This window comes from Lates calcarifer, linkage group LG5, assembly GCF_001640805.2.
Source record: "Lates calcarifer isolate ASB-BC8 linkage group LG5, TLL_Latcal_v3, whole genome shotgun sequence".
In the NCBI taxonomy this organism is placed as follows: domain Eukaryota; kingdom Metazoa; phylum Chordata; class Actinopteri; family Centropomidae; genus Lates; species Lates calcarifer.
In genome coordinates this window covers 255,135-282,505 of record NC_066837.1, presented here as the reverse complement: position 1 = coordinate 282,505, position 27,371 = coordinate 255,135, and the positions used below count along the sequence as shown (strand labels likewise).

General features: G+C 44.5%; 2 protein-coding genes across 4 annotated transcripts in view; both read left to right on the top strand.

Moving 5' to 3' along the window:
- Positions 1–3,319, top strand: part of LOC108882265 (spectrin beta chain, non-erythrocytic 1) — a 33,911-nt gene extending 30,592 nt beyond the window's left edge. For both annotated transcript variants that reach the window (XM_018674672.2, XM_018674673.2), the window contains 4 exons: positions 250–464; positions 556–729; positions 995–1,037; positions 1,137–3,319. In XM_018674672.2, coding sequence (XP_018530188.1) covers positions 250–464; positions 556–729; positions 995–1,037; positions 1,137–1,355 — 651 coding nt within the window. In that variant the 3' untranslated portion in view covers positions 1,356–3,319. The remainder of the gene's footprint in view (positions 1–249; positions 465–555; positions 730–994; positions 1,038–1,136) is intronic.
- Positions 3,320–4,393: 1,074 nt separating this feature from the next.
- On the top strand, positions 4,394–27,325 carry LOC108882266 (echinoderm microtubule-associated protein-like 6). 2 transcript variants are annotated; one of them, XM_018674675.2, is made up of 41 exons: positions 4,394–6,340; positions 8,859–9,018; positions 9,158–9,256; positions 9,590–9,658; positions 9,764–9,949; positions 10,084–10,219; positions 10,560–10,761; positions 10,857–10,994; positions 11,553–11,809; positions 11,980–12,189; positions 12,450–12,617; positions 12,723–12,829; positions 12,909–13,009; positions 13,106–13,292; positions 13,374–13,479; positions 13,755–13,848; positions 14,041–14,141; positions 14,235–14,437; positions 15,291–15,402; positions 15,491–15,618; positions 15,732–15,873; positions 15,958–16,110; positions 16,194–16,325; positions 16,927–17,015; positions 17,100–17,267; positions 17,374–17,575; positions 17,748–17,874; positions 18,128–18,206; positions 18,279–18,408; positions 18,494–18,592; positions 22,519–22,692; positions 22,873–23,081; positions 23,186–23,343; positions 24,053–24,167; positions 24,331–24,519; positions 24,604–24,776; positions 24,866–25,028; positions 25,196–25,299; positions 25,552–25,705; positions 25,790–25,890; positions 25,974–27,325. In XM_018674675.2, exons 1-41 carry the CDS (start codon positions 6,144–6,146, stop codon positions 25,996–25,998), a joined length of 5,847 nt encoding a protein of 1,948 aa, XP_018530191.1. In that variant the 5' UTR covers positions 4,394–6,143; the 3' UTR covers positions 25,999–27,325. The 2 variants fall into 2 exon arrangements, with proteins under 2 accessions (XP_018530191.1, XP_050926273.1); XM_051070316.1 differs by having other exon boundaries at positions 15,732–16,110.
- Positions 27,326–27,371: the final 46 nt, after the last annotated feature.

The following is a 27,371-nucleotide window of genomic DNA, read 5'->3' as shown; positions in this document are numbered from 1 at the left end:
AGTGAGAGAAGTAAGAAGCAAGAAGCAAGAAGTAATCAGATACTTTACTGAAGTACAAGTACCACACAGTAACACAAACACACTAACAGATGGAGGCAGTGGTATTCCAGCAGCTCCCAGTAAAATCCCTGTTTTTGTCAATGGAGTCTGATATAGCTGCTGATATATAGTGATGTTTCTGGTTAAATAAACAGTTCTCTCTCTGTAAGAATCCTGTCTGTTGTATTCACTCAGTGTCTACCTCCTCAGGATGGAGTGGACGGTGGAGATCTGGTGAACGGCATGGCCGAGCGGAGCTCCAAGGAGCCGAGTCCAACCCCGTCGCCGACCTCTGGCAGGAAGAGTAAGACTAGCCAGTCATCCACGCTGCCCAGCAAGAACCAGGACTCGTCCTCGTCTCAGCTGGAGGGCTTCTTGCACCGCAAACACGAGTGGGAGGGCCACAACAAGAAGGCGTCCAACAGGTAACCACAAAGATCCTCGCCCCTGCCGCAGACGTCTCACTCCTCTTGGCTGAGTGTTTGTCATGTGACCTCACTGCTCTGTGATTGGCAGGTCGTGGCACAACGTGTACTGCGTCATCAACAACCAGGAGATGGGTTTCTATAAGGACAGCAAGGCGGCGGGTCAGGGAGTCCCGTACCACGGAGAGTTACCCATCAGCCTGAAGGAGGCGACATGTGACGTGGCCTCAGACTACAAGAAGAAGAAACACGTCTTCAAACTCAGGTAACACAGCAGCCATCTTTAACTCACCTGGAGTCAGACTGAACTCTGACTCATCGTGAACAGAGTGAGATCAGACACAGCAGGTCACAGGAGGCTGCTTTAACACCAACAACGCATAATTAGAACAAACAGCCCTCTGGTGTGTTATGGAGATCCAGAGTCCTGCTGTAGTGGAACAGATCTGTTCTCCGCAAACTCACTCAGTTTCATTTTGTTGTGTGTTGTTGTAGATGTGTGATTTCAGTTTCTTCTCTTCTTTTTTCAGAGTCACTGATGGTAACGAGTATCTGTTCCAAGCCAAAGATGAAGTGAGTTTCATTTCTTTTCTTTTACTCAGAAACTTCAGACAGTCAATAATAATAACGTGAGAGCAGATGTGAGTCTCTGACCTGTGTTGCCCGCTGCAGGAGGAGATGAGCACCTGGATCCAGGCCATCCTGAACGCCAGCGCCACCGACCGCTCCGACATCCAGGGCAGCAACCCGGGCACGCCAGCGTCCGGGCGCGCTCAGACGCTGCCGGCCGCCGTCACACTCACCACCGAGTCGAGTCCTGGCAAGAGAGAGAAGGACAAAGAGAAGGACAAGGAGAAACGCTTCAGCCTGTTCAGCAAAAAGAAACAGTAGAGAGTCAAACAACGAGCACTTTGGTGAAACTGATCTGGACTCACGCTCTGATGCACAACTTCACCTCATATTTAGCTTCTTTATCGTTTCTCATTCTCTGTCTCCAGAAACTTTATGACTGGAATCTGCTTCAGAGCGTGTTTTCAGATTTCTGTTTTTTCCTCTTTTCCAGAGAAACAAAGCTGCTGAATTGTCCCTGATACTGCACAGCACAGCAGCGTTATTTACCAAACCTCTGAATCCACCTGTCACCTTTGTAAAGTCAGACACAGTTTTCAGAGCGTGAACTTTAGCAGCTGATAACTCTGACATTTCCTGTTTGTCTGCAGAGCTTTAAGAAAACGTCAAATTTATCCAGATGAACTGAATTTGGTGTTAAACATTTTACCCCAAAAAACCCTCTGATTTTTAGTCCGTGAATAAAATGTCTTGAGAAATTTCTGTGTCTAGCTTTTAGAGAGCTTTTTAGAGAATTTATTTCCATGTTAATAATCAAACGTGATGGTGACATCACTGCTGAACAGCCAATGACAGAGTTTGTTGGCTGAGAAAGTTCAAGCAGAAAACTGTGAAAGTTTCACTAAAGTGCGATGTCGGGTTTCTTCTTTGTTTTTTTTTTTATATTTTGATTTCATTTTCTTCGTGTGGTCGGCTGTGGCGTCAATCACTGCATCAGAGAGCATTTGCGACTATGATGTAATGGCAATTCATCATCTAACCTGAAAACGTTCCTGTGTGTCGCTGATGAACATCTGAACGGAAACTGCCGCCTCTCTCCTTCTGTCATCGCTGGTTCGTTGTTCTGTGATGACAAATCACCGATTCTGTTGTTTGTTTGTTCGTCGACAATGAATCGCTGTTACATCACAATGTCTCAAAAGAAAATGCTGCCACTCTCGCTCATCGATTTATCCTCTTGGTTCGTTTTATCTGCGATGACGAATCATTGATTGATCACCAGGTTTTGACTGAACCTGTTCTGACTCTCACTCTGTTGTTCGTTCTTCTGTCGACGATGAACCAATGTTACGTCACAACATCTTAACTGAAAACGCTGCCACTCCCGCTCTTTCTCCAACATCAGCAGCGACCACACACTTATTTTTTCTTTTTTTGTTTGTTTATTTTTTGTTCAAAGTCGTTTATTTTTTGTTTTTCTTAAATTTGTGTTATTTTTCTATGTTGTTTGGAACAGGTCTGGGTTATTTCCTCAATTTTGTGAGGGTGTCTTCAGAGACAACCTACATTCTTCCTCTGCCATTGAGAAATTGGACCAATAGTGCATTTTATTTCTGGTATTATTTTGACTTTTTTTCGTCTTCTGTCGCTCCACGACCATTTTCTCTTTGTCTTAACAACAGCCAATCACCTTCGAGGAGGTGTATGATGTAGAAATGTCCACTTGCATGCTTCGTCAGGCTCAGAGTGCCGCCTGAAAAACTCACCTGAAACTAAAACTATCTTCGTTTTTTTAATCTTTTTCTTTGTTTTCCTTTAGTTCTATGTTTCAGATCCTTCTAGTACAGATAATGAAGATCAGTATGTATAATAAACACTAAAGCGTTGATGTTAAATGGTAAACGTACGTCCTGTACTGCGGACAGTGGGGGTTCAGCTGTGGAGAAGTGAAGGTTTGCTTGCTTGTCGTCAGCTCTTCGCACCGCGCTGCGTTCAGATTTTCTGCTCTTTGATACTCGTGTTGCTCTGTCACTGTATATCTATTGTACCGAACATGTATGGAAGTTAACGCCATCTTTACTGCACAATCAGAACTACATCTATAGGAATGAAGAAGAAGCTGTTTAAGGCCAAATATTTAAACAGAAGTTAGACCATAAAGGCTTTTCTCATGTATGAAACTGCACCTGTAGACTTTAAAGCTCTCTCTCTCTCTCTCTCTCTCTCTCTCTCTCTCTCTATCAAATATGTGCGATGTCATTAAAGCTTTTAAACTTTACACTCCAGCTGTTTGTCCTTGTTTTCATTCGTGTTTTCACCTCGTCTGTCTCGTCCTCCTGAACCTGAAATCTCAGAAACATCACAAGGAAATTTCTTCAGATTTGGTTCAAAAGTTCAGTTTGCCTTTAACTCTAGCACGACCATGACGTGAACTCTGGACTGATTGTTTTCACTGTGTGCCACAGGAAGTTAGCATAAAAACTAATTTGACAACATATTTATATAACGTTGGTAGCATGCTAACTGTGTAACTGGCCTGTACTGTGGTTTGTATGTTTTTAAACAAAATATTTCATAAAAGTGGCTCCACACCTGACAGAGCAACATCCTAAAACGTATTTTTATCCGTCTTTAAAGACGTGCATTTACCTGCACTGAACACTAGGGGTGCACTCTGTATATTATACAGAATTATGGAGACAAAACAAAACTGGAGTTGAGGCATTAAGTTTGCTTCCAGTACCTGTAACTGCTCGGACTCTGAACTCAACAGAATTTAATGAGTGAGTGTCTTGTAGTTACCTGTTGTGGCTGCAGAGGGCGCTGCTGCTGCTAAGCTAAAGTTACACACTGATGCTTTAAACATGTATGTATATGTATATATATACTGCTTTAAATTACTGTGATATTTTCATTTATGTCCTGTTTTACCTGCGTGTCTCTCGGCTCAGCTGTCTCCGTCTCACCTGCTCCCGCCAACAGCTACACACATGACTACACCTCCCATCATGCACTGCGGCTCCTGAGCTGAGTCTGTGATTCATGAACCCACTGCGCTAAAACCGCACCTGACCTGACGCTCTGGCAGGGGCGGGAAGCTCGCGGAGATGAGCGCGAAAAAGACCGGAAGTAACGAAATTTTCATCTGTTTTTGACTTCGAGCACTGAGAGAGTAAAAACAATTATCACAAATTTTGTTCAAGTTTCATTCGCAAACATTTTTCCATGTAAGAATAATAACCAGAATCATTTCTCTCCCTCTCTACCTCAAAGGAACACTAACTGAAGCCTAAAAGACGGCAGCCGGTATTTTATTGTGAAAGTCCTAACAGGAAGTGTCGATATCCATTTTCCCGTATTGACGGTGTCGGTGATCCCTGGGATCCCCGTTAATATCCCGACTTTCCTTCATCATTTTCTGGGTTTTTCCGGCCGTTTGTGAGCCGGGGAGCCGCTCCGGGTCTGTGCCGGTCTGTGGCGCCTCTCCGCCGGCCTCCAGCGGCAGGTGCATTCGGTGCGGGGCTGTGGTGGTCGGCGGTTTTTCTCCGGTGATAAATCGGCGCCGTAATCTCCGGATTTCAGCCTGAAACAGCGGACAGACGGCGGCAGGAATCAGCCGAGGGATTTTCTCTCATTTCAGCCTTCAGACGCTTCGTTTGTGGAATTACCTCAAATTTACACAGTGTCGGTTATTTTACCACCGGGACGAACCGAACCTCGGTCAGAAAAACACAGATTATATATCCGCATGTTTCCCCATTCAAAGCTGATTTTAATATTTGTACAGGAGCTGCTGACATGTGGTGTTTTATATATTTATATTGTACAGTGACCTTCCTATAATGTCCCACATATGACAGATTTATTCAACCTTAATCTGAATTATTGTTCTAATACTATATTTAAAAAAGAAGCCTATAAAATTCTATAAAACGTTAAAATCAGATTTTTGTAATAACTGTTTATACTGTAGTCTGTTAATTTTAACAAATCCACAAAATTTCCCGTCATTTCTACCAAAAAAAAAGTGACACGTTTGTTTTCCTGCCATTATTCAGTCATTTCTGTTCTAAAGATTAAAAAAATAATTTAGATACGTTATTATACGTTAGATACGTTCTTAAACTTTTCCCTTGAAGCCAAATAGCAACAACACAGAAATATTCTTGACTGATTTAAATTAATGTGTCTCCGTGTTTTTAGATAAAATCAAATGTTTATGTTTTTGTTTTCATAAAGCTCCTTAAAATTTTGTCAAAAAGCAACAAAACTAACAGCTGTTAAGTTCAGGTGGGATAAAATTTTGGCCTCAGAAATTATTTTATTAATTTTACATTTCTGGATATAAAGTGGCTTTAAAAAATAGCCTTAATTTTTGTGAGAAAAATATTCTGCATTGTAGTATTTGTGATTTATTGGACGATCAAAAAAATCAGATTGACTATTTTGATTACTATATTTAACCGATGCCTGAACTTTAACTTGTTTCCTACGAAAAATCACAAAATGTTTGTCTCTGACTACAAACGTTCTCAGACCAACAACTTTATATTTTGTAGCTTAGCAGCTAAAATATTTTACCATCTCGAACACTGTCTTTAAAGGCAACATTGGCAGAATTAAAGGTACAGTACGCAGATTTATTCAGTCACTGAAACGTTACAGACCCAGAACTTTAATAGGTGTCAGGACGTAGTTCGCTAAAGGTTTTGTAGCACAGAGAGACGTCCTGTAACTTCGGTAAAAAAAACTTTATAACTCGGCCTTAATCATTATTTAACTGTGAAAAACTAAAAGTTTAAACTCTGTGTTTTATGAATTCACTGTGGGACTAGTCTGAAACACGAACCTCTGCTGAGTTTGAAGAAGCTGCAGTCGGGAATTATGGAAAGTGTAGTTGGATGTTGCGCTGTTAAAGGAACTACAGTGATGGACTCCAGGACCCAGCAGTGTTAGGAACAGGACCAGGCTTGGATGGACACGGACTCAGGACCTTCAGAGCAGATGCTACGAACCTTCTTAGAGCCGATCAGACCTCCTGGTTCAGAAGACGTTGGCGTTTATTTTTCTCGTGGATGTTTAACGTTGAGCTTCAGGCTCTGAGGGAACATGGCGGATAAGACGGCGCCGCGCTGCCAGCTGAGGCTGGAGTGGATCCACGGATACCGAGGTCACCAGTGTCGGAACAACCTGTACTACACCGCTGGAAAAGAGGTGGTGTACTTCGTGGCCGGAGTGGGCGTGGTCTACAACACCCGGGAGCACACCCAGAAGTTCTACCTGGGACACAACGATGACATCATCAGGTGAGGAGGTGTTCCTGTGTCACTGCCTCCTGCAGGCAGAGAGCAGGACAGCGTCAAACAGACACAGGTTGTAATGCTTTAAACTTTATTTACTGACATGTCTCTGAGTAATATTGATATTTATACTGATGTAATATTTCATCATCAACAAGAAGCCACGAGATTCACTCAACCCAAAAAATGTGATGCACCTACAGAGCTCTGCTAAGCTAGTTAGCTTCAGCAGCTATTGTTTATCCTTGTTGATTTAGCTGCTGCTTTATTTAATTGTGTGGAAACACAAACTGAATAACCAGAATCTGAGTTCATCATCTATATGTAACTCAACAGAGCTCTGCAGCAATGAGTCCTAAAACCAGGAAGTCAGTTAGCATGTTAGCATGTTAGCACTTCCTGTTCCCTCATCCCAGAGTCAGTGTGTTTCTGGTTAAATGTCTGAAATAAGGTCTGTGGTTTTAACACAAGCTCAAGACATTTTCAGGTTTTATTCCCCGACATAAAATGGGTCAGTAAATCCCCCACTCCTGATGTTTGAAGCTTTTACGTGTCTTAAAAAAGGCGGTTGCTAACGAGTGTCTAAATGAGACTACAGAGGTTGTCGGGGACGTTAACATGAAAACCCATCTACTCACCAGTCCACCTTTACAGCCTCGTTGTGTTTCCACTCACGCTCTTTCAAACTCTCACTAACTTTCTAAGAAGAAAGGTTTTTGTAGAAGAGCTCAGAGCTAAATGAAATGACTCCTGGTTTTTCCTCTGATTGAACCGGTATCTGGAAGTCAGCAGGTGAAGCTGCGACGAGGAGGATCCTCCATCTTCTCTGTTTGAACAGAAGTGAAAGAGGAGTCTTTGTGTGGTTGTGGGGACCGGGCAGAAATGTCCTCACATCAATGGTTTCTAATTAAACTTTGTCCACACAGCTACAGAAGCACACAGAGACAGTGCGACAGATGTTGCAGATGTTGCTGCAGGCTCACCTGCAGGTCTCTCTCTGACCCAGTTCAACCAGAAACCTGAACAGAGAGTCCACATCTGATCCCACAGAGTTAAAGGACAAGTTCATTGTTTTAAAACAACCAGAGGAATTTAACATTTAACTCATGAAATACAGATTAAATAGAAATAAAAGTGAAAAACATCTGTATTTAAACAGGAGGTTTTCGGTCTCTTTGTGAAATGAAATCAAACTGAACCAGTCTTTAAACCAGATCCTCTGATCGACCGGTTCATGGACAGAAAGCGTCTCTAATCGATTAGAAATGAAACCTACCGTTAAAAATTCGCTGCTGATGGACGGAGGCAGGCAGGAAGTGGGGGTTGGTGGTTGAGTCCCTTGGCTCTGATGGGAGCCAACAGCCTGAGGAAAAACTGATGATGAGGACGAGACGATGAAGCTGCTGAGCGTGAACAGAAACAGAGCTCAGGTTGTAGTTCACAGCGCTGCCTGAAGGGGGCCCACAGTCAGGACAGGATACCAGCCCTCCATGTTTACCCAGCATGCATCTCTGTGACCAACAAACGTCAGAAAAGTCAGAGACACTCTGTGTTTCCCTCCACAGAAACGCTGAAATGTGTGTTCATCATGCTGTGTCAGCCAATCATAGCTCAGCACACGTCACTGTCAGCATGATGTCACACTGATGTCACACTGTGATCAGACAGAAGTGATGAGGTCGGGGGGGGGGGGGGGGGGGGGTAGAGAATAGCGAGAGAAGAACATAGCATAACACAGGTTCCATATCAGATGTAAGGTGATGCCAGTAATACAGCAGTAGTAATGACAGTAGTGATAATTAAAGTATTAACTGCTAACATAGCAATACAACTAATAGCAGTGTAAGTAATTTCTAATTCTAGCAGCAGGTGTTGAGTGGAGTTGTAGGAGCAGCAGGAGACTTGTCATCACAGATCAGACTCTACAGCTCCAGAGGCAGAAATACCTGCAGAAAGAGATGGGATATGAATCCATATTGAGTGGAGAGAGGGAGAGAGAGAGAGAGAGAGAGAGAGAGAGAGAGAGAGAGAGAGAGAAGCTCAGTGCATCATGGGAGATCTCCCGGCAGTCTAGGCCTATAGCAGCATAACTAAGGGATGGTTCAAGCCTGAGCCAACCCTAACTATAAGCTTCATCAAAGAGGAAAGTTTTAAGCCGACTCTTAAAGGTACAGAGGGTGTCTGCCTCCTGGACCCAAACTGGGAGAAGGTTCCACAGTAGAGGAGCCTGATAACTGAAGGCTCTGCCTCCCATTCTACTCTTAGAAACTCTGGGAACCACCAGTAAACCAGCATTCTGGGAGAACAGGGTTCTAGTGGGATTGTAGGGGACTATGAGATTTTTAAGGTAACATGGAGCCTGACCATTAAGGGCTTTGTATGTGAGGAGGAGGATTTTGAATTGAAAGTATGACGTAAAATTACCTCATTGTTTGCCGTCAGGTTTCAGTCCAGGACCTGAGGCCAGTTTAATAATAAATCTGTGAGTTCACCTGGTTCTGTTTGATCCCCCTCCTCCCCCCAGCCTGGCGATCCATCCAGATAAGATCCAGGTGGCGACAGGTCAGGTGGGGAAGGACCCGTACATCTGTATCTGGGACACCTACGCCATGCAGACTGTCTCCATCCTGAGGGACGTCCACACACACGGAGTGGCCTGCCTCTCCTTCGACTCTGACGGACAGGTATGATGATGTCACAGGTTCAGGTTCTTACCTGTAGCAGGGAGCGTCTAATTTTCATGGATCATTGTGACCAAAAATATCAAATAAAACTTTGGAGTTACTTGATTACTGAACTCACATGTTTGTTTCTTTGTCATAGCGGCTGGCGTCGGTCGGTCTGGACGCCAAGAACACGGTGTGTGTTTGGGATTGGAGGAGAGGACGAGTTCTCGCCACAGCGACTGGACACTCAGACCGAGTACGACTCTGCATTCATTCATATTTAAAGAGAAAGAGACAGAAAGACTGAGACAGTAAGGTAGAAGAAAGAAAAACATCTGAAGTGGATGATAAAAAACAAAAGACAGAAACTACAGAGAACATGAACATTTAGACACATCCTGTGGTTTTAAAATGATTCCTTCCAGGGAATATTTTACTTCTTTTCCCTCATTCACTGAAATCAAGACAAAATCCAACATAAATACAGTAATTTCTCTTAAAACTACAACATGTTTCAGCTGGAAACAAACTGATTTCAACGCACACTCAGGTTCAGTGTCGACTGGTTCTGACGATGATTTTTCTGCAGATCTTTGACGTGGCCTGGGATCTGTTCCAGTCCAGCCGGCTGGTCAGCTGTGGAGTCAAACACATCAAGGTGAGACAGGACCTTTGTATTTGTCTGTTTAAAGTGACATATTTTCACTGAAGGAGTTACTGTTTGATTGTTTTAAAGATGAAAATAATTCAATGCTTCCTTTAGTTCTGGACTCTTTGTGGAAACGCTCTGACTCCGAAGAGAGGGATTTTTGGGAAGACGGGCGACCTGCAGACCATCCTGTGTGTCTCTGCAGCCAAAGACGAGCTGACGTACTCTGGAGCTCTGAACGGAGACGTCTACGTGTGGAGAGGAATCACTCTGATCAGGACCGTACAGGCTGCACATGGGGTAAAGAAAAACCAGACCAAGAGTCAGAACTTTCTCCTACAACGAGTTCCCATTGACCAGCAACAGACTGATGACAGAGAGCAGCAGGGGCTGATGGGAAATGTGTTTTCTCCTGTTTCTGACCTGTTGTTCAGGCGGGGATCTTCAGCATGCATGCCTGTGAAGAAGGATTCGCCACCGGAGGACGAGACGGCTGCATTCGACTGTGGGACATCGACTTCAAACCCATCACCAAGATCGACCTGAGAGAGGCCGAGCAGGGATACAAAGGTCTGGACCTCATCTTTTATTTCAGAATAAAACACCAGCTGCCAGACCTGGAGTCAGGCTCCTGGTAACAGTACCTCTGTTTTGTTTTTTGGCTTGAGTGATAATTAATTTTAGTTTTTTATTTTAATTTTAGGTTACATGTTGTATGTAAGAATCAAAGTGTGTTGGCAAAGTCTTGACCTGGTTTTGTTCTGGTTCTGAGCTGTTCATGGTGTAAGGTTTCAAAAACTCAGACCAGGACCCGACTTTATTAGGAGATTAAACTGGAACCCAGAAGTACCAGCCAGTGTTTTATTCCTCCAGTTGGTCCGAGCTCAGTCAGGTGTGTTTTCTGTTTCAGGTCTGTCCATTCGCAGTGTTTGCTGGAAGGCTGACCGGATCCTGGCAGGGACTCAGGACAGCGAGATCTTTGAGGTCATGGTCCGAGACCGGGACAAACCGGTTCTCCTGATGCAGGGTCACAGTGAGGGCGAGCTGTGGGCACTCGACCTGCATCCCAAACAGCCAGTCGCTGTCACCGGGAGCGATGACCGTTCGGTCAGGTCAGTCTGACTCACCGACACCCCCACCACCACAAGGCTGTTTATTACCTGAGTTTATCTCTCACCTGTCTGCCTCTCACCTGTCTGCCTCTCAGGCTGTGGAGTCTTCCTGACCACACTCTGCTGGCTCGCTGTAACATGGAGGAATCTGTTCGAAGTGTTTCCTTCAACAATGACGGCTCTCAGCTCGCTCTGGGCATGAAGGACGGATCTTTCACTGTGCTGCGTGTCAGGTGAAGGATGGAGTTGCTTGTAAACTGGTTCATCCATCCTTTTATTACTGTTCTGTAACAGGCTGATGTCTGTCCCTTTGGTCGGACTCAGAACAACCAGAATTATTCATGTAAAACTGAAGTTTCTTTTAAAAACCTCTGGAGGCTAACAGAATTCAACCTATAGTCATCTTGGACACAAATGTTTGGTTTTTGCAACTCAGTGTTTACAAGATTTCTGATTTGGTTTTTGGTTTTTGAGCCAAGTTGAGATGAGCACCGACTCCACCTTTTTTCTCATGATTCAAATGAGAATGACAATGAGAATCTTGAATCAAGGTAAATGTGGGTGTGTTATTGTTGTGCATTAAATGTCCCAATGGAGTCACGTCACTGTTAAAGAGGACTCCACATGTCATGTTGGTCCATTCAGGTGGAGAGTTGCCATTGTTTGGTGCCTGGGTTCAGTTTCCCACCAAAAACAGCTCTGGTTGGTTGGAAGACTGGGACTGAGAATAACCACACTTAAAGTTTATTTAATTTGTCTATGAACATGAGGTAATAAATCATTTTCTTCAGGGACATGACGGAGGTTGTTCACATCAAGGACAGGAAGGAGGTGATCCATGAGCTGAAGTTTTCTCCAGACGGTGCTTTCCTGGCAGTGGGATCAAACGACGGGCTGGTGGATGTCTACGCTGTTGCCCAGCGCTACAAGAAGGTGGGTGAGTGTAGCCGCTCCACCTCCTTCATCACCCACCTGGATTGGTCGGTCGACAGCCGCTTCCTGCAGACCAATGACGGTGCTGGAGAGCGGCTCTTCTACAGGATGCCAGGTACCGGACTCATGGTTTGAGACTCTAACCCATTGAAAGTTAATTTGCTGACCTTTAGTGGTCTTTGGGACTTTGGACTTTAGACTTGTCTTGACACAGGACTTGAGATTTACTTATCTCCTGAACACCAGTGACCTCCTGACCCTTTAACCTCTTCCTTCGTCCTGCAGCAGGGAAGCAGGTTCCCAAAGAGGAGGCGAAGGGGATCCACTGGATGACATGGACGAGCGTCATTGGGGCCGAGGTGAACGGCATCTGGCCCAAATACTCCAACGTCACCAATGTGAACTCTGTGGATGCCAACTACAGCAGTGCAGTGCTGGTGACTGGAGACGACCTCGGCCTTGTTAAACTCTTTAGGTTCCCCTGCTTAAAGAAAGGTCAGTCTGATAAACCATCTGATCCACATAGAACACTTTCCAACTGCCAGAGCGTTGCCATGTACCTTTTTTAGTAACTCAGGTACTTTACCTGAGTTTTCGTTGGAGGAACTGAAGGTCTGATAATGGATGATACTGGAATCCACCTCTACACTTGATGTAGTATATCCTTCATTTCTCAGTTCCCTGGTGACTCATGAAATATTGGATCAAGTTCCTCAGCCATCCACTGTAAACTCTCCGTCTACTTCCTCAAACAGGAGCCAAATTCAAAAAGTACATTGGTCACTCTGCCCACGTGACCAACGTCCGCTGGTCCAATGACCTGCAGTGGGTTGTCAGCACTGGTGGCGCCGACCACGCCGTCTTCCAGTGGAGGTTCCTCCCTGAAGGTGTCATGAATGGCGTCTTGGAGCCCCTCCTCCAAGGTGAGACCAAGATTTACTACTATCTCACCATTTGCTATTTCTAAATAACCATATAAGCCTCATTACCCTAACTAAGAACATTTTTCCTCTGGGTGGTGTCTTCAGAGGGTTACGCCGACTCCAACAGCGGAGAGTCAGACTCAGACGTGTCGGATGTCCCCGAGCTCGACTCGGACATCGAACAGGAAGCTCAGACTAGCTACGAACGTCAGGTCACCAGAAAATAAACATCATCACATGCTTTAAACAATCTCTGATGCACCTGTCTGACTCACCTGTCTCTGTCTGCAGGTGTATAAGGAGGACCTGCCTCAGCTGAAGAAGAAGCTGATTGGTTCTCTGAAACGGCAGAAAGCTCCGGAGGAGGGGCTTCGTCTGCAGTTTGTTCATGGGTAAAAACACTAAACTATCAGTGAAAGCATCAACACAGCTGAGACCCTATTTTCTCTGACCTTTATTGTGGCGGTCCTGCTTCCTGTTTCCTGCAGGTATCGGGGATTTGACTGTCGGAACAACCTGTTCTACAGTCAGGCAGGGGAGGTGGTGTACCACGTGGCCGCTGTTGCCATCGTCTACAACCGGCTGCAGCACAGTCAGAGATTTTACCTCGGCCACGACGATGACATCCTCAGCCTCGCGGTCCACCCGCTCAAAGACTACGTGGCCTCCGCGCAGGTACACCCCGGCCAATCAGAGTGCAGCAGGTTACGGTCAGACTGACCGAGGCTGATTCTGATTGGCTCTCTTTGTGTTCAGGTGGGCAGAGACCCAGCTGTCCATGTCTGGGACATCCAGACCCTGAAGTGTCTGTCACTGCTGAAGGGACACCACAGCAGAGGAGTGTGTGCCCTGGAGTTCACAGGTACGATCATCACACAGTGCACCCATTGGTATCCCCAAGTCTTTACCTGTTATCCCTGAATCACCACCTGAATCCTAAATCATCGCTTCATCAGTCAATAAAAGCACTATTTATTATTCCTAATACACCCTGTTTACTCATAAGTCATCAACAGTCTCGTTCCCCTGTATCTCTGTCTCCTGTATCTGTCTCTTGTAACTGACTCCTGTATCTCTGCCTCTTGTTTCTGACTCTTGTATCTCTGCCTCTTGTATCTCTGTCTCTCTGTGTCCTAGCGGATGGGAAGAGTTTGATTTCTGTTGGGATCGATGATTTTCACTCCATTGTTATCTGGGACTGGAAGAAAGGAGAGCGACTGGCCAAGGCCAGGTAAACACACCTGAATACAACCTGACTACACTACACACCCGGGAAAAACAGTTGATTAACTGATGACTGGAAGGAGAATATAACTTAGACCCTGAAAGTTGCAGTACTGCCTTACAGTAAATGCATTGAAAATATAGAATAACTGCATCCTGGTCCTTTAACCTCTGTGACTGACTGCTCTCTGCTGTGCAGGGGTCATAAAGATAAAATCTTTGTGGTCAAGAGTAATCCTTTCAGGATGGACAAACTGGTGACAGTGGGGATGAAACACATCAAGTTCTGGCAACATTCAGGTGAGTTCCCTGAAATACTTTGTTGTTTTTCTGTCCCAGGAGAAATTATCACCTGGACAAAACCATGAACGTTTTCCCTTCCTTGTCCTGCAGGTGGCGGCCTGACATTTAAACGGGGGATATTCGGGAACCTGGGGAAACAGGAGACGATGATGTCTGCATGTTACGGTCGATCTGAAGACCTGGTTTTCTCCGGAGCCACAAACGGAGACGTTTATATCTGGAGAGACACAACGCTCATCAAGACCATCAAAGCTCACGACGGCCCTGTGTTCGCAATGTGCTCCCTGGACAAGGTGACACACCATCCAGCCATCATCCATCATTCATCCATCCATTCATCCATCATCCATCCATCCATCATCCATCCATCCATCCATCCATCCATCATCCATCCATTCATCCATCATCCATCCATTCATCCATCATCCATCATCCATCATCCATCATCCATCCATCCATCCATCATCCATCCATTCACGCATCATCCATCCATTCATCTATCCATTCATCCATTCACGCATCATCCATCATTCATCCATCCATTCATCCATCCATCATCCATCCATTCACGCATCATCCATTCATCCATCCATTCATCCATCATCCATCCATCCATCCATCCATCCATCATCCATCCATCCATCCATCATCCATCATCCATCCATTCATCCATCATCCATCCATCCATCCATCCATCATCCATCCATCCATCCATCCATCATCCATCCATTCACGCATCATCCATCCATTCATCTATCCATTCATCCATTCACGCATCATCCATCATTCATCCATCCATTCATCCATCCATCATCCATCCATTCACGCATCATCCATTCATCCATCATCCATCCATCCATCCATCCATCCATTCATCCATCATCCATCATCCATCCATCCATCCATTCATCCATCATCCATCCATCCATCCATCCATCCATCCATCATCCATCATCCATCCATTCATCCATCATCCATCCATCCATCCATCCATCATCCATCCATTCACGCATCATCCATCATCCATCCATCCATCATCCATCATCCATCCATTCATCCATCATCCATCCATCATCCATCCATCATCCATCCATTCATCTTAATGATCTTTTGTTGGTTGTTTCTCGTGTTGCGTTCACTGTTCAGGGTTTTGTGACGGGGGGGAAGGACGGCATCGTGGAGCTCTGGGACGACATGTTTGAGAGATGTTTGAAGACGTACGCCATCAAGAGAGCCGCTCTGTCTCCGTCATCTAAAGGTCTGTCACCCCTGGTTTTTCCAGCGTCAGTGGACTTTCTCTTCCTCTCTGTGGTGTCTCATTTATCAATGCTGTGATTCTGGATCAGGTCTGCTGCTGGAGGACAACCCGTCCATCAGAGCCATCACTCTGGGTCATGGTCACATCCTGCTGGGAACAAAGAATGGAGAAATCCTGGAGATTGACAAGAGTGGACCCATGACGCTGCTGGTTCAGGTCAGACTGACTGAGACTGAATCATCTCTGACGGTTTAATCCCATGAAAACACGTTCATCTTAAACATAAGATGTGTCTGTTCACTCTGTTACCTGTGTGTGTGTTGTGTCAGGGTCACATGGAAGGGGAGGTTTGGGGTTTGGCGGCTCACCCTCTACTTCCTGTTTGTGCCACCGTCAGCGATGACAAAACTCTGAGGATCTGGGAGCTGTCGGCCAATCACCGTATGGTCGCCGTCCGCAAACTCAAGAAAGGTGAGACAGGTATCCCACAGCATGTTACTCTGCTTAATGTGATACTCACCTGTTTATATGTCTTACCTGTGTGTTACCTGACAGGTGGGCGGTGCTGCGCCTTCTCTCCTGACGGTAAAGCTCTGGCAGTCGGTCTGAACGACGGCAGCTTCCTGGTGGTGAACGCCGACACTCTGGAGGACATGGTGACCTTCCACCACCGCAGAGAGCTAATCTCAGACATCCGCTTCTCCCAAGGTACCTGAACTCACCACACAGGTGTGACACAGGGTGAATGTGGTAGGTCGGTCAGTGATGAGTCACAGCTCTGTGTGTTTCAGATGCTGGGAAGTACCTGGCTGTTGCGTCCCATGATTCCTTTGTGGACATTTATAATGTCCTGACCAGTAAGAGAGTTGGCATCTGTAAAGGAGCTGGCAGCTACATCACTCACATCGACTGGGACTCTAGAGGTAAACACACCTGTGAACACACCTGTGCTGATGTTACGCTAATGCAATGTAGCACTGTTGTAGATGTTACTGGCTGAGTGGCTGCAGGGACCAAAAAGTCATAAAAATGAGTTGAAAAAGTGGTGATGGATTGTGATAAATCATGGAACTAGTTGCAGAGGTCTAAGGACTGGTTGCAGAGGTTTAAAGACTTGTTGGAAACATAAAAAACTGCAGATTAAACTTTGCTGTAGCTGCTCTGAGAGGCTAATATTTTATGCTAACATGGTATCATCAGTATCGTACGTTAACATACAAGATATTAGCACAGCACCATGCTTAAAGTGAGAGAGTGTTAGAGCTATAGCCATGATTTTGGAAACACTTAGGTCATGCTAACATTAGCATTAATCTTACATGGAAACAACCCTTTAATTAACACAACACTCCAGCCTCAGGACAAAGATTTATGTCTTTACCTATTAGCAGAGAAAATCTAAGAACAGTTTAGTTTTCATCACAGCCTCAGAAGAATGAACATATAAAAATACAGAAGACTCTCAGACTCTCAGTAGAGTGATGCTCATGAAGTCATGTCCACTCCTGATATTTTCCTCCACAGGTAAACTGCTGCAGGTGAACACTGGAGCTAAAGAGCAGCTGTTCTTTGAGGCTCCACGAGGACGCAAACAGAACATCAGCATGGCCGAGGTTTGACTGCTTTACTTTCTTAATATTTTACGGATTACGGATTATTCTGTTTGTCCAAGTTCATATTTGACTGTGTGTTTCCAGTTTGAGAAGCTGGACTGGGCTAGCTGGACATCAGTTCTGGGTCCGACCTGTGAGGGAATATGGCCGACACTCAGCTTCGTTAACGCCGCCTCGCTCACCAAAGATCACACACTGCTTGCCACCGGAGATGACTTTGGTTTTCTCAAACTATTCAGCTTCCCGTCCAGGGTGAGACTCAGGGAAACAGTCATGGAAATCCACTGGTCAAAAGCTGCTTTTAAAGGGAACTGAACTCTGTGTTCTTTATTAACTCACTCACTTCTTCTGACCTCAGGGCCAGTTTGCAAAGTTTAAGAAGTATGTGGGCCACAGCACCAATGTGACGAACGTCCGCTGGTCCAACGATGACTCCATGCTGCTGTCAGTGGGTGGGGCTGACACAGCGCTGATGATCTGGACCAGAGAGCCACCGGGACACAAAGAGAGCAAAGCTATGGACAGTGAGGAGTCGGACGACGACACTGAGGAGGATGGAGGTAAGTCCAAACCACAACACAGAGACTGCAGGACAGATTTACAGGGACTATCTGCAGAGGTCCAGGTCCAGCTGCAGGTGCTGCTTTGATATCAGAGACCACCAGTAAAGACCTGAGACCACTTGGTTCAGGTTCAAACAGCGGTGTCATGGACTTCTTGTTGTGTTTTCAGGTTACGACAGCGACGTGGCTCGGGAGAAGGTGGTGGACTACGTCACCAAGATCTACTCTGCCAGCATCAGGAGCATGTCAGGAACCAAACCTCACATGCAGCACAAAGAGCTTCCTGTGGAGGAGAGGTACCAGCCCCACATCCTGACTCCAGCTCTCATCTCTCATCAGTTGATGAATTTAGTTAAACTTATTTTCTTCTTCTCTGTTAATTTTATTTTCTGTTAATTTTATTTTTAAGTCTTCTGTATTTGGTTTTTAGGTCTTGGCAGTTTTTTTTTTTTTTTGGTTTATTTTTTTCCCCACAAAACATTTTTTATGTTACCTCCTCAACTTACTGTCATTTACAAATTAAATCTGGGCTGTGTTGGACCTGTTCAGGCCTCCTGTGAGCCGAGCTGCACCGCTGCCCGACAAACTGCTGAAGAACAATGTGACCAAGAAGAAGAAGGTGGTGGAGGTCAGTACGAGGTCCCGCTAACGTCAGTCCACTGACACCAGACGTCACCTGTCACAGCTGTTTGTTTTTCAGGAGCTGGTGTTGGAGCACGTCTTCGGCTACAGAGGCTTTGACTGTCGCAACAACCTGCATTACCTCAACGACGGCGCTGACATCATCTTCCACACCGCCGCTGCTGTAGTGATCCAGAACCTGTCCGCCGGTCGGTAAAACTCTCAGACTGAGGTTTAAACTCACTTTAAATATTGTTGCTAATGACGTCTCACTCCTGCTTCCTGTCCCGACAGGAACTCAGAGTTTCTACCTGGAACACACCGACGACATCCTCTGTCTGACCGTCAATCAGCATCCGAAGTACCAGAACATCATTGCTACAGGACAGATCGGTGAGTCCAAACCTGTCTGAGCTCACATTTTAAAGACTGATGATAATGTCTCCTGATGATCTACAAACATCCACCAGGAGAAACGAGCTAATGTCTGTCTGAAAGTCTGAATCTGAAAACCACTCAAACACACCTGACTTTGACTTCACTCTGACTTTAACACTGTTTTAAGACACTTTGCTGCCCACAAACCGACATCAAGGAGAAATAAGTCGACTTCAGAGAGACACAGCACGATGTCTCTGTTAACATGTATTCACCTGTTCTGCCTGAAGATCAGCTTGTTAAAAGATAATTAAAAACAGTGTTTCATGCAGAGACACCACATCCTGGGACTGAGCAGTGAGACTGCAGAGCTGTGATATCAATCATCATGTTGTTCTCATGCATGACCTGGCTGCTTTTTGCCCATTGCACTTCTTTTCTTTTCCACTGCTTCCTCATTGTCACCGCCTCACCTCATCACCAGGTGACATCACTGACCTGCCAGGTAAGACCCTGCTCACCTTTCTGCAGTCACTCATCACTGATCCATTCACACACGTGATTCTGTTCACTCTCTGGTGGAGAACTCAGTGTTTAACCTGTCGGTGTCGTTGCTCTCGGTGTGTAGAGGCTGAAGTGTCCGGTGAGTATCAGCGGTCAGGTTCCTGTTCAGGTCTGATTCTGTTTGTAGCTCGCCCCCCACCCACCCCACCCTCCACTCACTCTGTCTCTCAGACACCATGTCCACACTCCTGTGGACTCATATGGAAACACTCGCTCCTTCCATTCACACTGAACCTGTTTTACACCACAGAAAATCAGAGACAGTTCAAACGTCCTCTGTCCACTGAGCTCTGGTTTTTTAGACTTTTTGCAACCACTTAAACAAAAACCTTTGTCCCCCAAGGAAGTTATTGCTCTTGTATAAGACTTATTACTATCTTAGGTGAGGAAGCTGCCAGTGTAGTGTTTCAACAGTTTATTAGAACTGAATTCATCATTCTGTGATTTTTAGAAAATCCTTGGAAATTATTTCACTGCTCTGGAAAATTTATTTATTAATAGCCTGAAGAAAACAAAAACACAAAAAAATCCCCGACAGCATGTTAAGACTCTAGCCAGTGAAACATTAAAGGTATTTTCAGTCTCTGTTATTGGCAGTGTTAACATCCTCTTGTGTGTGTGCACAGCAGAAACCACAGTGAGTTAATTTGTTTTCACAGAGTTTTGAACAGGCAGCGAGTGATTTCCACCATGATCTCTGTGGTTAGCAGACAACAGCAGCCAAGTTGCTGAGTTGCTGATTGTTGACTTTATACCTGAGTTCACTGATTTTTTAAAGAAAAAAACTAGCACCATCTGTTAAATTTGTACTTCCTGTCATAAACATTTCCTCCAGCTTTAAGGTTGTTGTCTCTGTGACACAGCGTCACCAAATGAAGGTTCAGCTCCTTTACTCAGTAGAAAACACGATTTTTATGTGAAGATACAGACAAAGAGACGTAGCACTTTAACAGCAGTTAAGTATAACATGCATGTAAAAACACAACAGTAACAAACACAACCAGACATTAAGATACGACAGTCAACTCCACACGTTACAAGAATGATGATGACTGTTAAGCACAACATTAACACAGTACATTCAGTCTGAGACTAAGAGATCAGGAGACTGGACGATGTGTAGAAAACAATCTGAAAACATTGGTGTGAATGGAAAACCTTCATAAACTGTGTTCTCATATTTGTCCACATCAGTGTGAGCATGGCAGTAGACAAACTAAAGCAACTCAGACTGAGAACAGAGCTTTGCATAAAGCCTCTTATCAGCATGTGGAATTAGCCGAGCTAGCCTGGGTGGTTTCTGTATGTGGTGTCTGTACTGTTTGTGGTAAGACTGTGATTCAGAGGCTGTTTCTGAACATGAGTTCTTATAGAATGATCAGGGCATGAGTGTCAGGCATGACAACTGTTATTTATCTCCTCGACTGAATGCAGTGATTCTGTTTTATTAACCCTCTGTAGTCGTGATCACATGGGACAGTCAATCTGCCTGTCCAACACTTTGGTCCAGACAACCTGAAAAACTACTGGACAAATTCAATTAAATTGACTGTAGATATTCATGATCCTCAGAAGATGAATCCTGATAATGTGCCATTTCTAGAGCACATTGAAACAAAACATTTTTACCAAATGCTTTACAGAGAAACAAAATGTAAAAATGAATTAATGTAACCAAGGGGAGTCAAAGCCAGTTGTAAAAACATGAGTTTTCAGACTGGACTTTAAAGTGGTTAAACATGGAAAGACCTGACAGTGAGGGGTATCATCATCAAACAGCAAGGTGTGACCAATCAGATGAATCAGACGGATGTCGAACTGAGGAGATTGATATATATATAAAAATCTAATAAAATATAAAATCAATTCTAAAAATCCACTAATAAAGAGAGAAGACATTTGTCAAATTTAAGCAGCAATTCTCAAGGTCACATAGTAAAAGACTGAATACCATGAGCTTCACCCAGTTTTAAGGTGAGTAACAGCTGTGTGTCATCAACATAGAAATGTTGTATTTTCTAGAAATTAACCCCAGTGGAAGCAGAGGGGAAGGTCATAACTGAAACTGTTGTCATGTTATCTCCCTTTTTATTCAGTTGTTTCAGCAGCTTTATGACTTCCAAAAAATACAACCTGTCGTTTGTGATTTGTTTTATGACTTAACTCATCCCAAAATACAACTCACTTCAACTTCAGAAGAACTAAGTCCCATGTGATCATGGCCAAAGGTGTTAATACTGTTTGCTGTAAATGTGTAAGTGCAGAGTGGTTTGAAAAAGAAGCAGTTTTGATTTTCCCCAACTCTGAATCCAAATCACAGTCAGGCGCTAGTTCTGCTCTGTTGAATCAGCATGTCAGTGCCAGCCCCTCCTTCTCCTGAGCAACATGGAAGCACTGAATTATCCTAAAATAAAAATACATTTTATCGACTGCTCTCCTACCTGCCTATCTCCACCCTGAACTCCAGAATCTTAGCTTTTTCCCTGTCACTCAGCATCTCAACTCCTTGGTTCCTTTGGTTTCATTTCACCTGTAGTTCAGTTTTTGCTCCTCAGTCCATTGGTTCCTACATTCTTTGGTCGGTTGTCTGTCCTTGGTTCTGTGGGTCAGGGTTTCTGTTTTTCTGCTGTCCCTCTCTTCTTGATTTCTTGCTTCCCTTACTACCTTAGGTCCTTGTTTCCTTAGATTCCCCAGGTTCTTGTGTGCTCAATGCCTTGGTCCCATGGCTCATTGGTTGATTAAAGCCTTGCCTGAGCTCCACGGTTCCTGGGAACCTCTAGTCTTTTGATCCTTGGTCCTGCTGTTTCTTAGATTCTTGGTCCCACAGTTGCAAGGATGCTAAGGACCTCAGCTGCTCAACACCTTAGGTCACTTTGTTCTTTGGTTCCCAGGATACCTTAGTCAAATCAAGTCTGTTTTATTTATATAGCGCCAAATCACAACCCAAGTTATCTCAAGCCACTTTTTATATTGAGTAGGTCTACACTGTACTATTTTATTATATTTACACCACAGTTCCAGGTGTACTTAATGCCTTTGGTCCTTGATGGAATCCCTGGTGTTGATACAATATATAATAGAACCAGTGACTTTAATGACTAAGGTCACTGGTTCTGCAGTTCCTAGGATGCTATGGTCCTTGCCTTCTAAACACCTTGGTTCCTAGGTTCTATGGTTCCTCAGTTCTCGAGAACCTTAGCTCCTTGCCACTGTGATCCTTAGCTTCCTTGGTCCAGTGGTTGCTTGGTTCCTGTGCTACCTTAAGTCCTCAGGTCCTTGTATTCACAGTTCCTTGGATCCATAGGTCCTGAAATACTTGCCTTGGTTCATTAGTTCTTCAGCTGTTTGGTTTCTACGGTTCTGATCTCTTCTCACAGGCCTCGCCCCGTCCATCCATGTGTGGGACGCCATGACAAAGCAGACGCTGTCCATCCTCCGCTGTTCCCATGCGAAAGGTGTCGGCTACGTCAACTTCAGCGCCACAGGAAAGCTGCTACTGTCTGTGGGAGTGGAACCTGAACACACCATCACGGTGTGGAGGTGGCAGGAAGGTACCAAAGATTTCTCTCAAGTTAAAAAATAGAAATTATGTCAGGACTCTTTCAGCTTCTTCATGGCCCTTAAGGAATTTGTAGTGCTGCAGTTTATATAGACTAAAGCAAAGCACACAGAATATCACTATGAATATAGCATTAAGCAGTGCCCAGATTAACCTCTGATCTCTCTGCTAGGCACCAAGGTGACCAGTAAAGGTGGCCATGCTGAGCGGATCTTTGTGGTGGAGTTTAGACCGGACTCTGACACCCAGTTTGTGTCGGTGGGAATCAAACACATCAAGTTCTGGACTCTGGTTGGAGGTTCACTCATGTACAAGAAAGGTGTGATCGGCTCGGTGGAGGACGGCCGCATGCAGACCATGCTGTCTGTGGCCTTTGGTGCTGTAAGATAAACACCAGCTCTGATTCTGACTCAGCTCGGCTCAAAATAAAATATATGACTCCAGTTTTTCAGAATTTGCAGTAAATCAGTATTTGTCTTGTGCAGAACAACCTGACGTTCACTGGTGCTATAAACGGAGATGTCTATGTGTGGAGGGAGCACTTCCTGGTGCGGGTGGTGGCGAAGGCACACAGCGGTCCAGTCTTCACCATGTATACCACCCTGAGGGATGGACTCATTGTCACAGGGGGGAAGGAACGACCGTGAGTAACACGTCTCATCCTGCTGGTCTTAGTAACTGTTCAACAAGTTGAAGACCAGTCACAAACAGTGATGGACTCCACAACAGAAAGCATTAGCAAATGACAGCTAAGCTTCATCCATCATCACTGGCTGTGCACTCTTTGTGGACAGAAAGAGAAAGACAGAGGATGCTAGAACAGATTCAGACTTTGAAAACCTGACTCTTACTTTTTTAGAACCTGCAGATTAACATTTCATAAAATGTGTGAGATGTTTGTGTGCCTCAGCTTTTTTTGGACTCGTTAATTAAAAAAAACTGGTTCCAGGTGGTGGACCAGACAAATGATGGTTCTTGACTCTTATGTTTGGTTGTCAGACTTTGAGGAGGTCCCAGAGGCAGATAGCCAGCATCTGCCATCCAGATCGTCTGGTCAGGAGCCTCCTTTAGATGATGAAAATGAATGTTGACAGGAATACTGGCACTAGACCAAGACCTCTGCTGTCACAGCTGTTAATCATCCTGAGCTCGACCTGGTGGCATGTAAGCTCTGTAGGTGGGCTTACCGTCATCAGGGGAAGAGCAGGGTTAAGGCAGATCCAGTTTCCACCACTCCTGGAATGTCTCTGCATGAATTACTAGACAACTTATTGATAAGAAATGATACACAGGCATAAAATCCATATTGAATATAAAAATAAGATCACAGTGTTTGTTGATGCATTTCACAGGACTAAAGAGGGCGGCGCTGTGAAGCTGTGGGACCAGGAGATGAAGCGCTGCCGAGCGTTTCAGCTGGAGACTGGACAGCCGGTGGAGAACGTCCGATCTGTCTGCAGAGGGAAGGTATGAGCACATCAGATTATAAAACCACAGTGTTGTATCGGGCGGTATTTACAGAAGATAGTAGAGTCAGTGGTCATTTTGTGAATTCTTTCATCAGAGGTAAAATGATCTCACAGTATCTTGAACTTTAACCTCAAAGTCTCTTTCATTCCTGGTGACCCAGGGAAAGATCCTGGTGGGAACCAAAGATGGAGAGATAATAGAAGTTGGAGAAAAGAATGCTGCCTCCAACACCATGATCAACGGACACACTCAGGGAGGGATCTGGGGTTTGGCAACTCACCCTTTCAAAGACGTCTTCATCTCTGCCAGTGACGACGGGACAATCAGAATATGGGACCTTGCCGATAAGGTTTGAAGACGGACCGCAGCCTTCGTGTGGAACAACATGTTTACCGTCCACTCATATGTTCTGTTATCTTGTTTTCTGTGTTAGAAACTCCTGAACAAGGTGAGTTTGGGTCACCCCGCCAAGTGCACCTCCTACAGCCCCAACGGAGAGATGGTTTCCATCGGCATGGAGAACGGAGAATTCATCATCCTGCTGGTCAACTCCCTCACCGTCTGGGGCAAGAAAAGAGACCGCAGCGTCGCCATCCAGGACATAAGGTACAACATCAGTGTCTAACAGAGACCAGGACATCAGTCTTCATCTCTGTGTTGTATCTCAATCAACTAAACATATTTTTGTGGTTCAGGTTCAGTCCAGATATTCGGTTCTTGGCGGTGGGTTCAGTTGAAAGTGCTGTGGATTTTTACGACCTTTCTCTCGGACCATCCCTCAACCGGATCGGTTACTGTAAGGACATCCCTGGCTTCGTCATCCAGATCGACTTTTCTGCTGACAGCAAACACATCCAGGTGAATGTTGAGTTATGACCTGAGTCTCCTGGGTCAGTTTGGGTTTGTTTTGTGGTCTTGTCGCCGTGACCTCTGATCCTTCTGTAACGGTAATGTTGATGGATACCGTTTCATGGGAACATCAGTGAATTGACTAAAACATAAAATCTGCTCCATTTCTTCTCCAGGTGTCCACCAGCACCTACACCCGGCAGGTGCACGAAGTTCCCTCTGGGAAGATCGTAACAGAGCAGTCTGTCTTAGAGAGGATCACCTGGGCTACCTGGACCAGGTGAGGCCAGTTAATGGAGGCAGAATGGGCCAGATGATTTGATATACTGAACGCTGTAGAGGCTGTAAATGGTCAAAGGGTTAATCTTATCCACAGGAACAGAACCTGAGATATTACTTTTAGAATTCAGGGAACTATCTGTAAAGTTTAGGGAACATGTTGTAGATCTAAAAGAACAAACTGTGGGACTTAGAGGACTTGGTGGCAGCAGGAACTTCCAGATATTGATCACAGCGTTTTATGTTTTTCTAGCATCCTGGGCGATGAGGTTCTCGGCGTTTGGCCTCGTAACGCTGAGAAGGCTGACGTTAACTGTGCTTGTGTTTCCCACGCCGGTGTCAACCTGGTGACAGGAGACGACTTCGGCCTCATCAAACTCTTTGAGTTTCCCTGCTCCGAAAAATTCGTAAGTGAACACCTCAAAGCCTTCGTAACGTTGGTTCAACTGAGTCGGACTGAGCAACTTCATCTTCTCTTATTGTTTTTACAGGCGAAACACAAGCGTTACTTTGGTCACTCTGCTCATGTGACCAACATTCGCTTCTCCTGTGATGATAAATACATCATCAGTGCCGGTGGCAGTGACTGCAGGTAAGACAGAAATCATACCAAATCTTCGCCTGCAGGGGGCAAAGTGTTCCTCCACATTAACACTTCCTGTTTCCTCCCCCCAGTTTATTTGTGTGGAAATGTCAGTGAGCTCTACCTGGATCCTCCACCTGAGTCTTCACCTGAGATGCTGCATTCACCTGACGCTTCAGTCCCTTTACCTGAGATCACACCGGACAGGAAGTCTGAACACAAACAGCCTGCGAGCGTTTAAATCCACAGACTGAACCGCCCGGGTTTGAGAGTTTTCTGCTGCTGTGGGATCAAACCTGTGATGTCTCTGCTACGAGACGCTCTGTGGGGGGGGGGTCAGTCTTTTATTGTGACGTAGTTGTTCTTGTACATTCAGATGCTTTTATTGTGAAACTGAAGAGAAGTTGTTTTTATTTCTGTGTTCGTTAACTTTGTTTTAAACCTGAGGAAAGTGCAGTTTTTCGGTTTTACCTCTGAAGAAGTCGTAGCTGTTTGATGTAGCAGTGTTTGTCAGTATGTGCCTTTCTCACAAAGTCTGACCAAACATTTGATACAACTTTATTTATAATCGTGGTGCTGATTATTTAGGGCTTTTACAGACATGGACGATAAATACTGTCACTGTATTGTTTGTTTTTTATCTCATACTGTCCAATGATGCAGTCGTGTTTCACTGCAGTATTAAACTGAAGTAGAAAACAATAGAAGAAAGATGGATCATTGTTTGATCCCAGTTATTAAAAAACAATTTGAATAAAACTTGTTTGATAAGCAAAAGATTCTACCTCAAAATAGAGTGAAAATAAATAACAGGAAATAATATTTAAGGTAGAAAATAGCTATTTATTAGAATTAAATTTTAAGTGAGCAGAGCATCCTTTTCTGTCCACATGAGGGCGCTGTGACTTCTCTGTGTTCAACTGCTGTGGAAATAAAACTGGAGGAAACTGAGTGCTAATTTTTGATGTCTGGATTTAAACTAAAATATTTAGGAACCTCTACAACAACAGAAATATAACTGGTAATATTGTTTTTATGCAGGTTCGGGGGCAGTAAATGTAAAATCCAACATATTGTTTTTCAGGATCCATCAGCTTCAGTTTCTTCTGTCGCTAAAGTCTAAAGACGAACATGAAGAAGAGTTTTCAGATTTTCCTCTAATCTTTTGATTACATTAAAAACCAGTGATGGTGATCCTGTGTAACTGGTTAAACTAAACTAACCTGGGCCAGACTAACAGCAGCAGCTCAGGTGAGCTTCATTTACCTGTTCAGATGTCCCTCTGCTGGTGACTCAGTTCCACTGGAGATTTCTGGATCCTGTTTCACAAAAACCTGGTTGGATTTTTTTAAATTAATTTTCATTTCCAGTGAGAGAAGAAATTAAATTAATGTGTTGAAAATGTAGATTTAAATCTTTTACAATAAAAGTGAAACTAAAAAACTGTTTGAGTGAGAATTTTGCAGTTTTTATGAAAAACATTTTGTTTC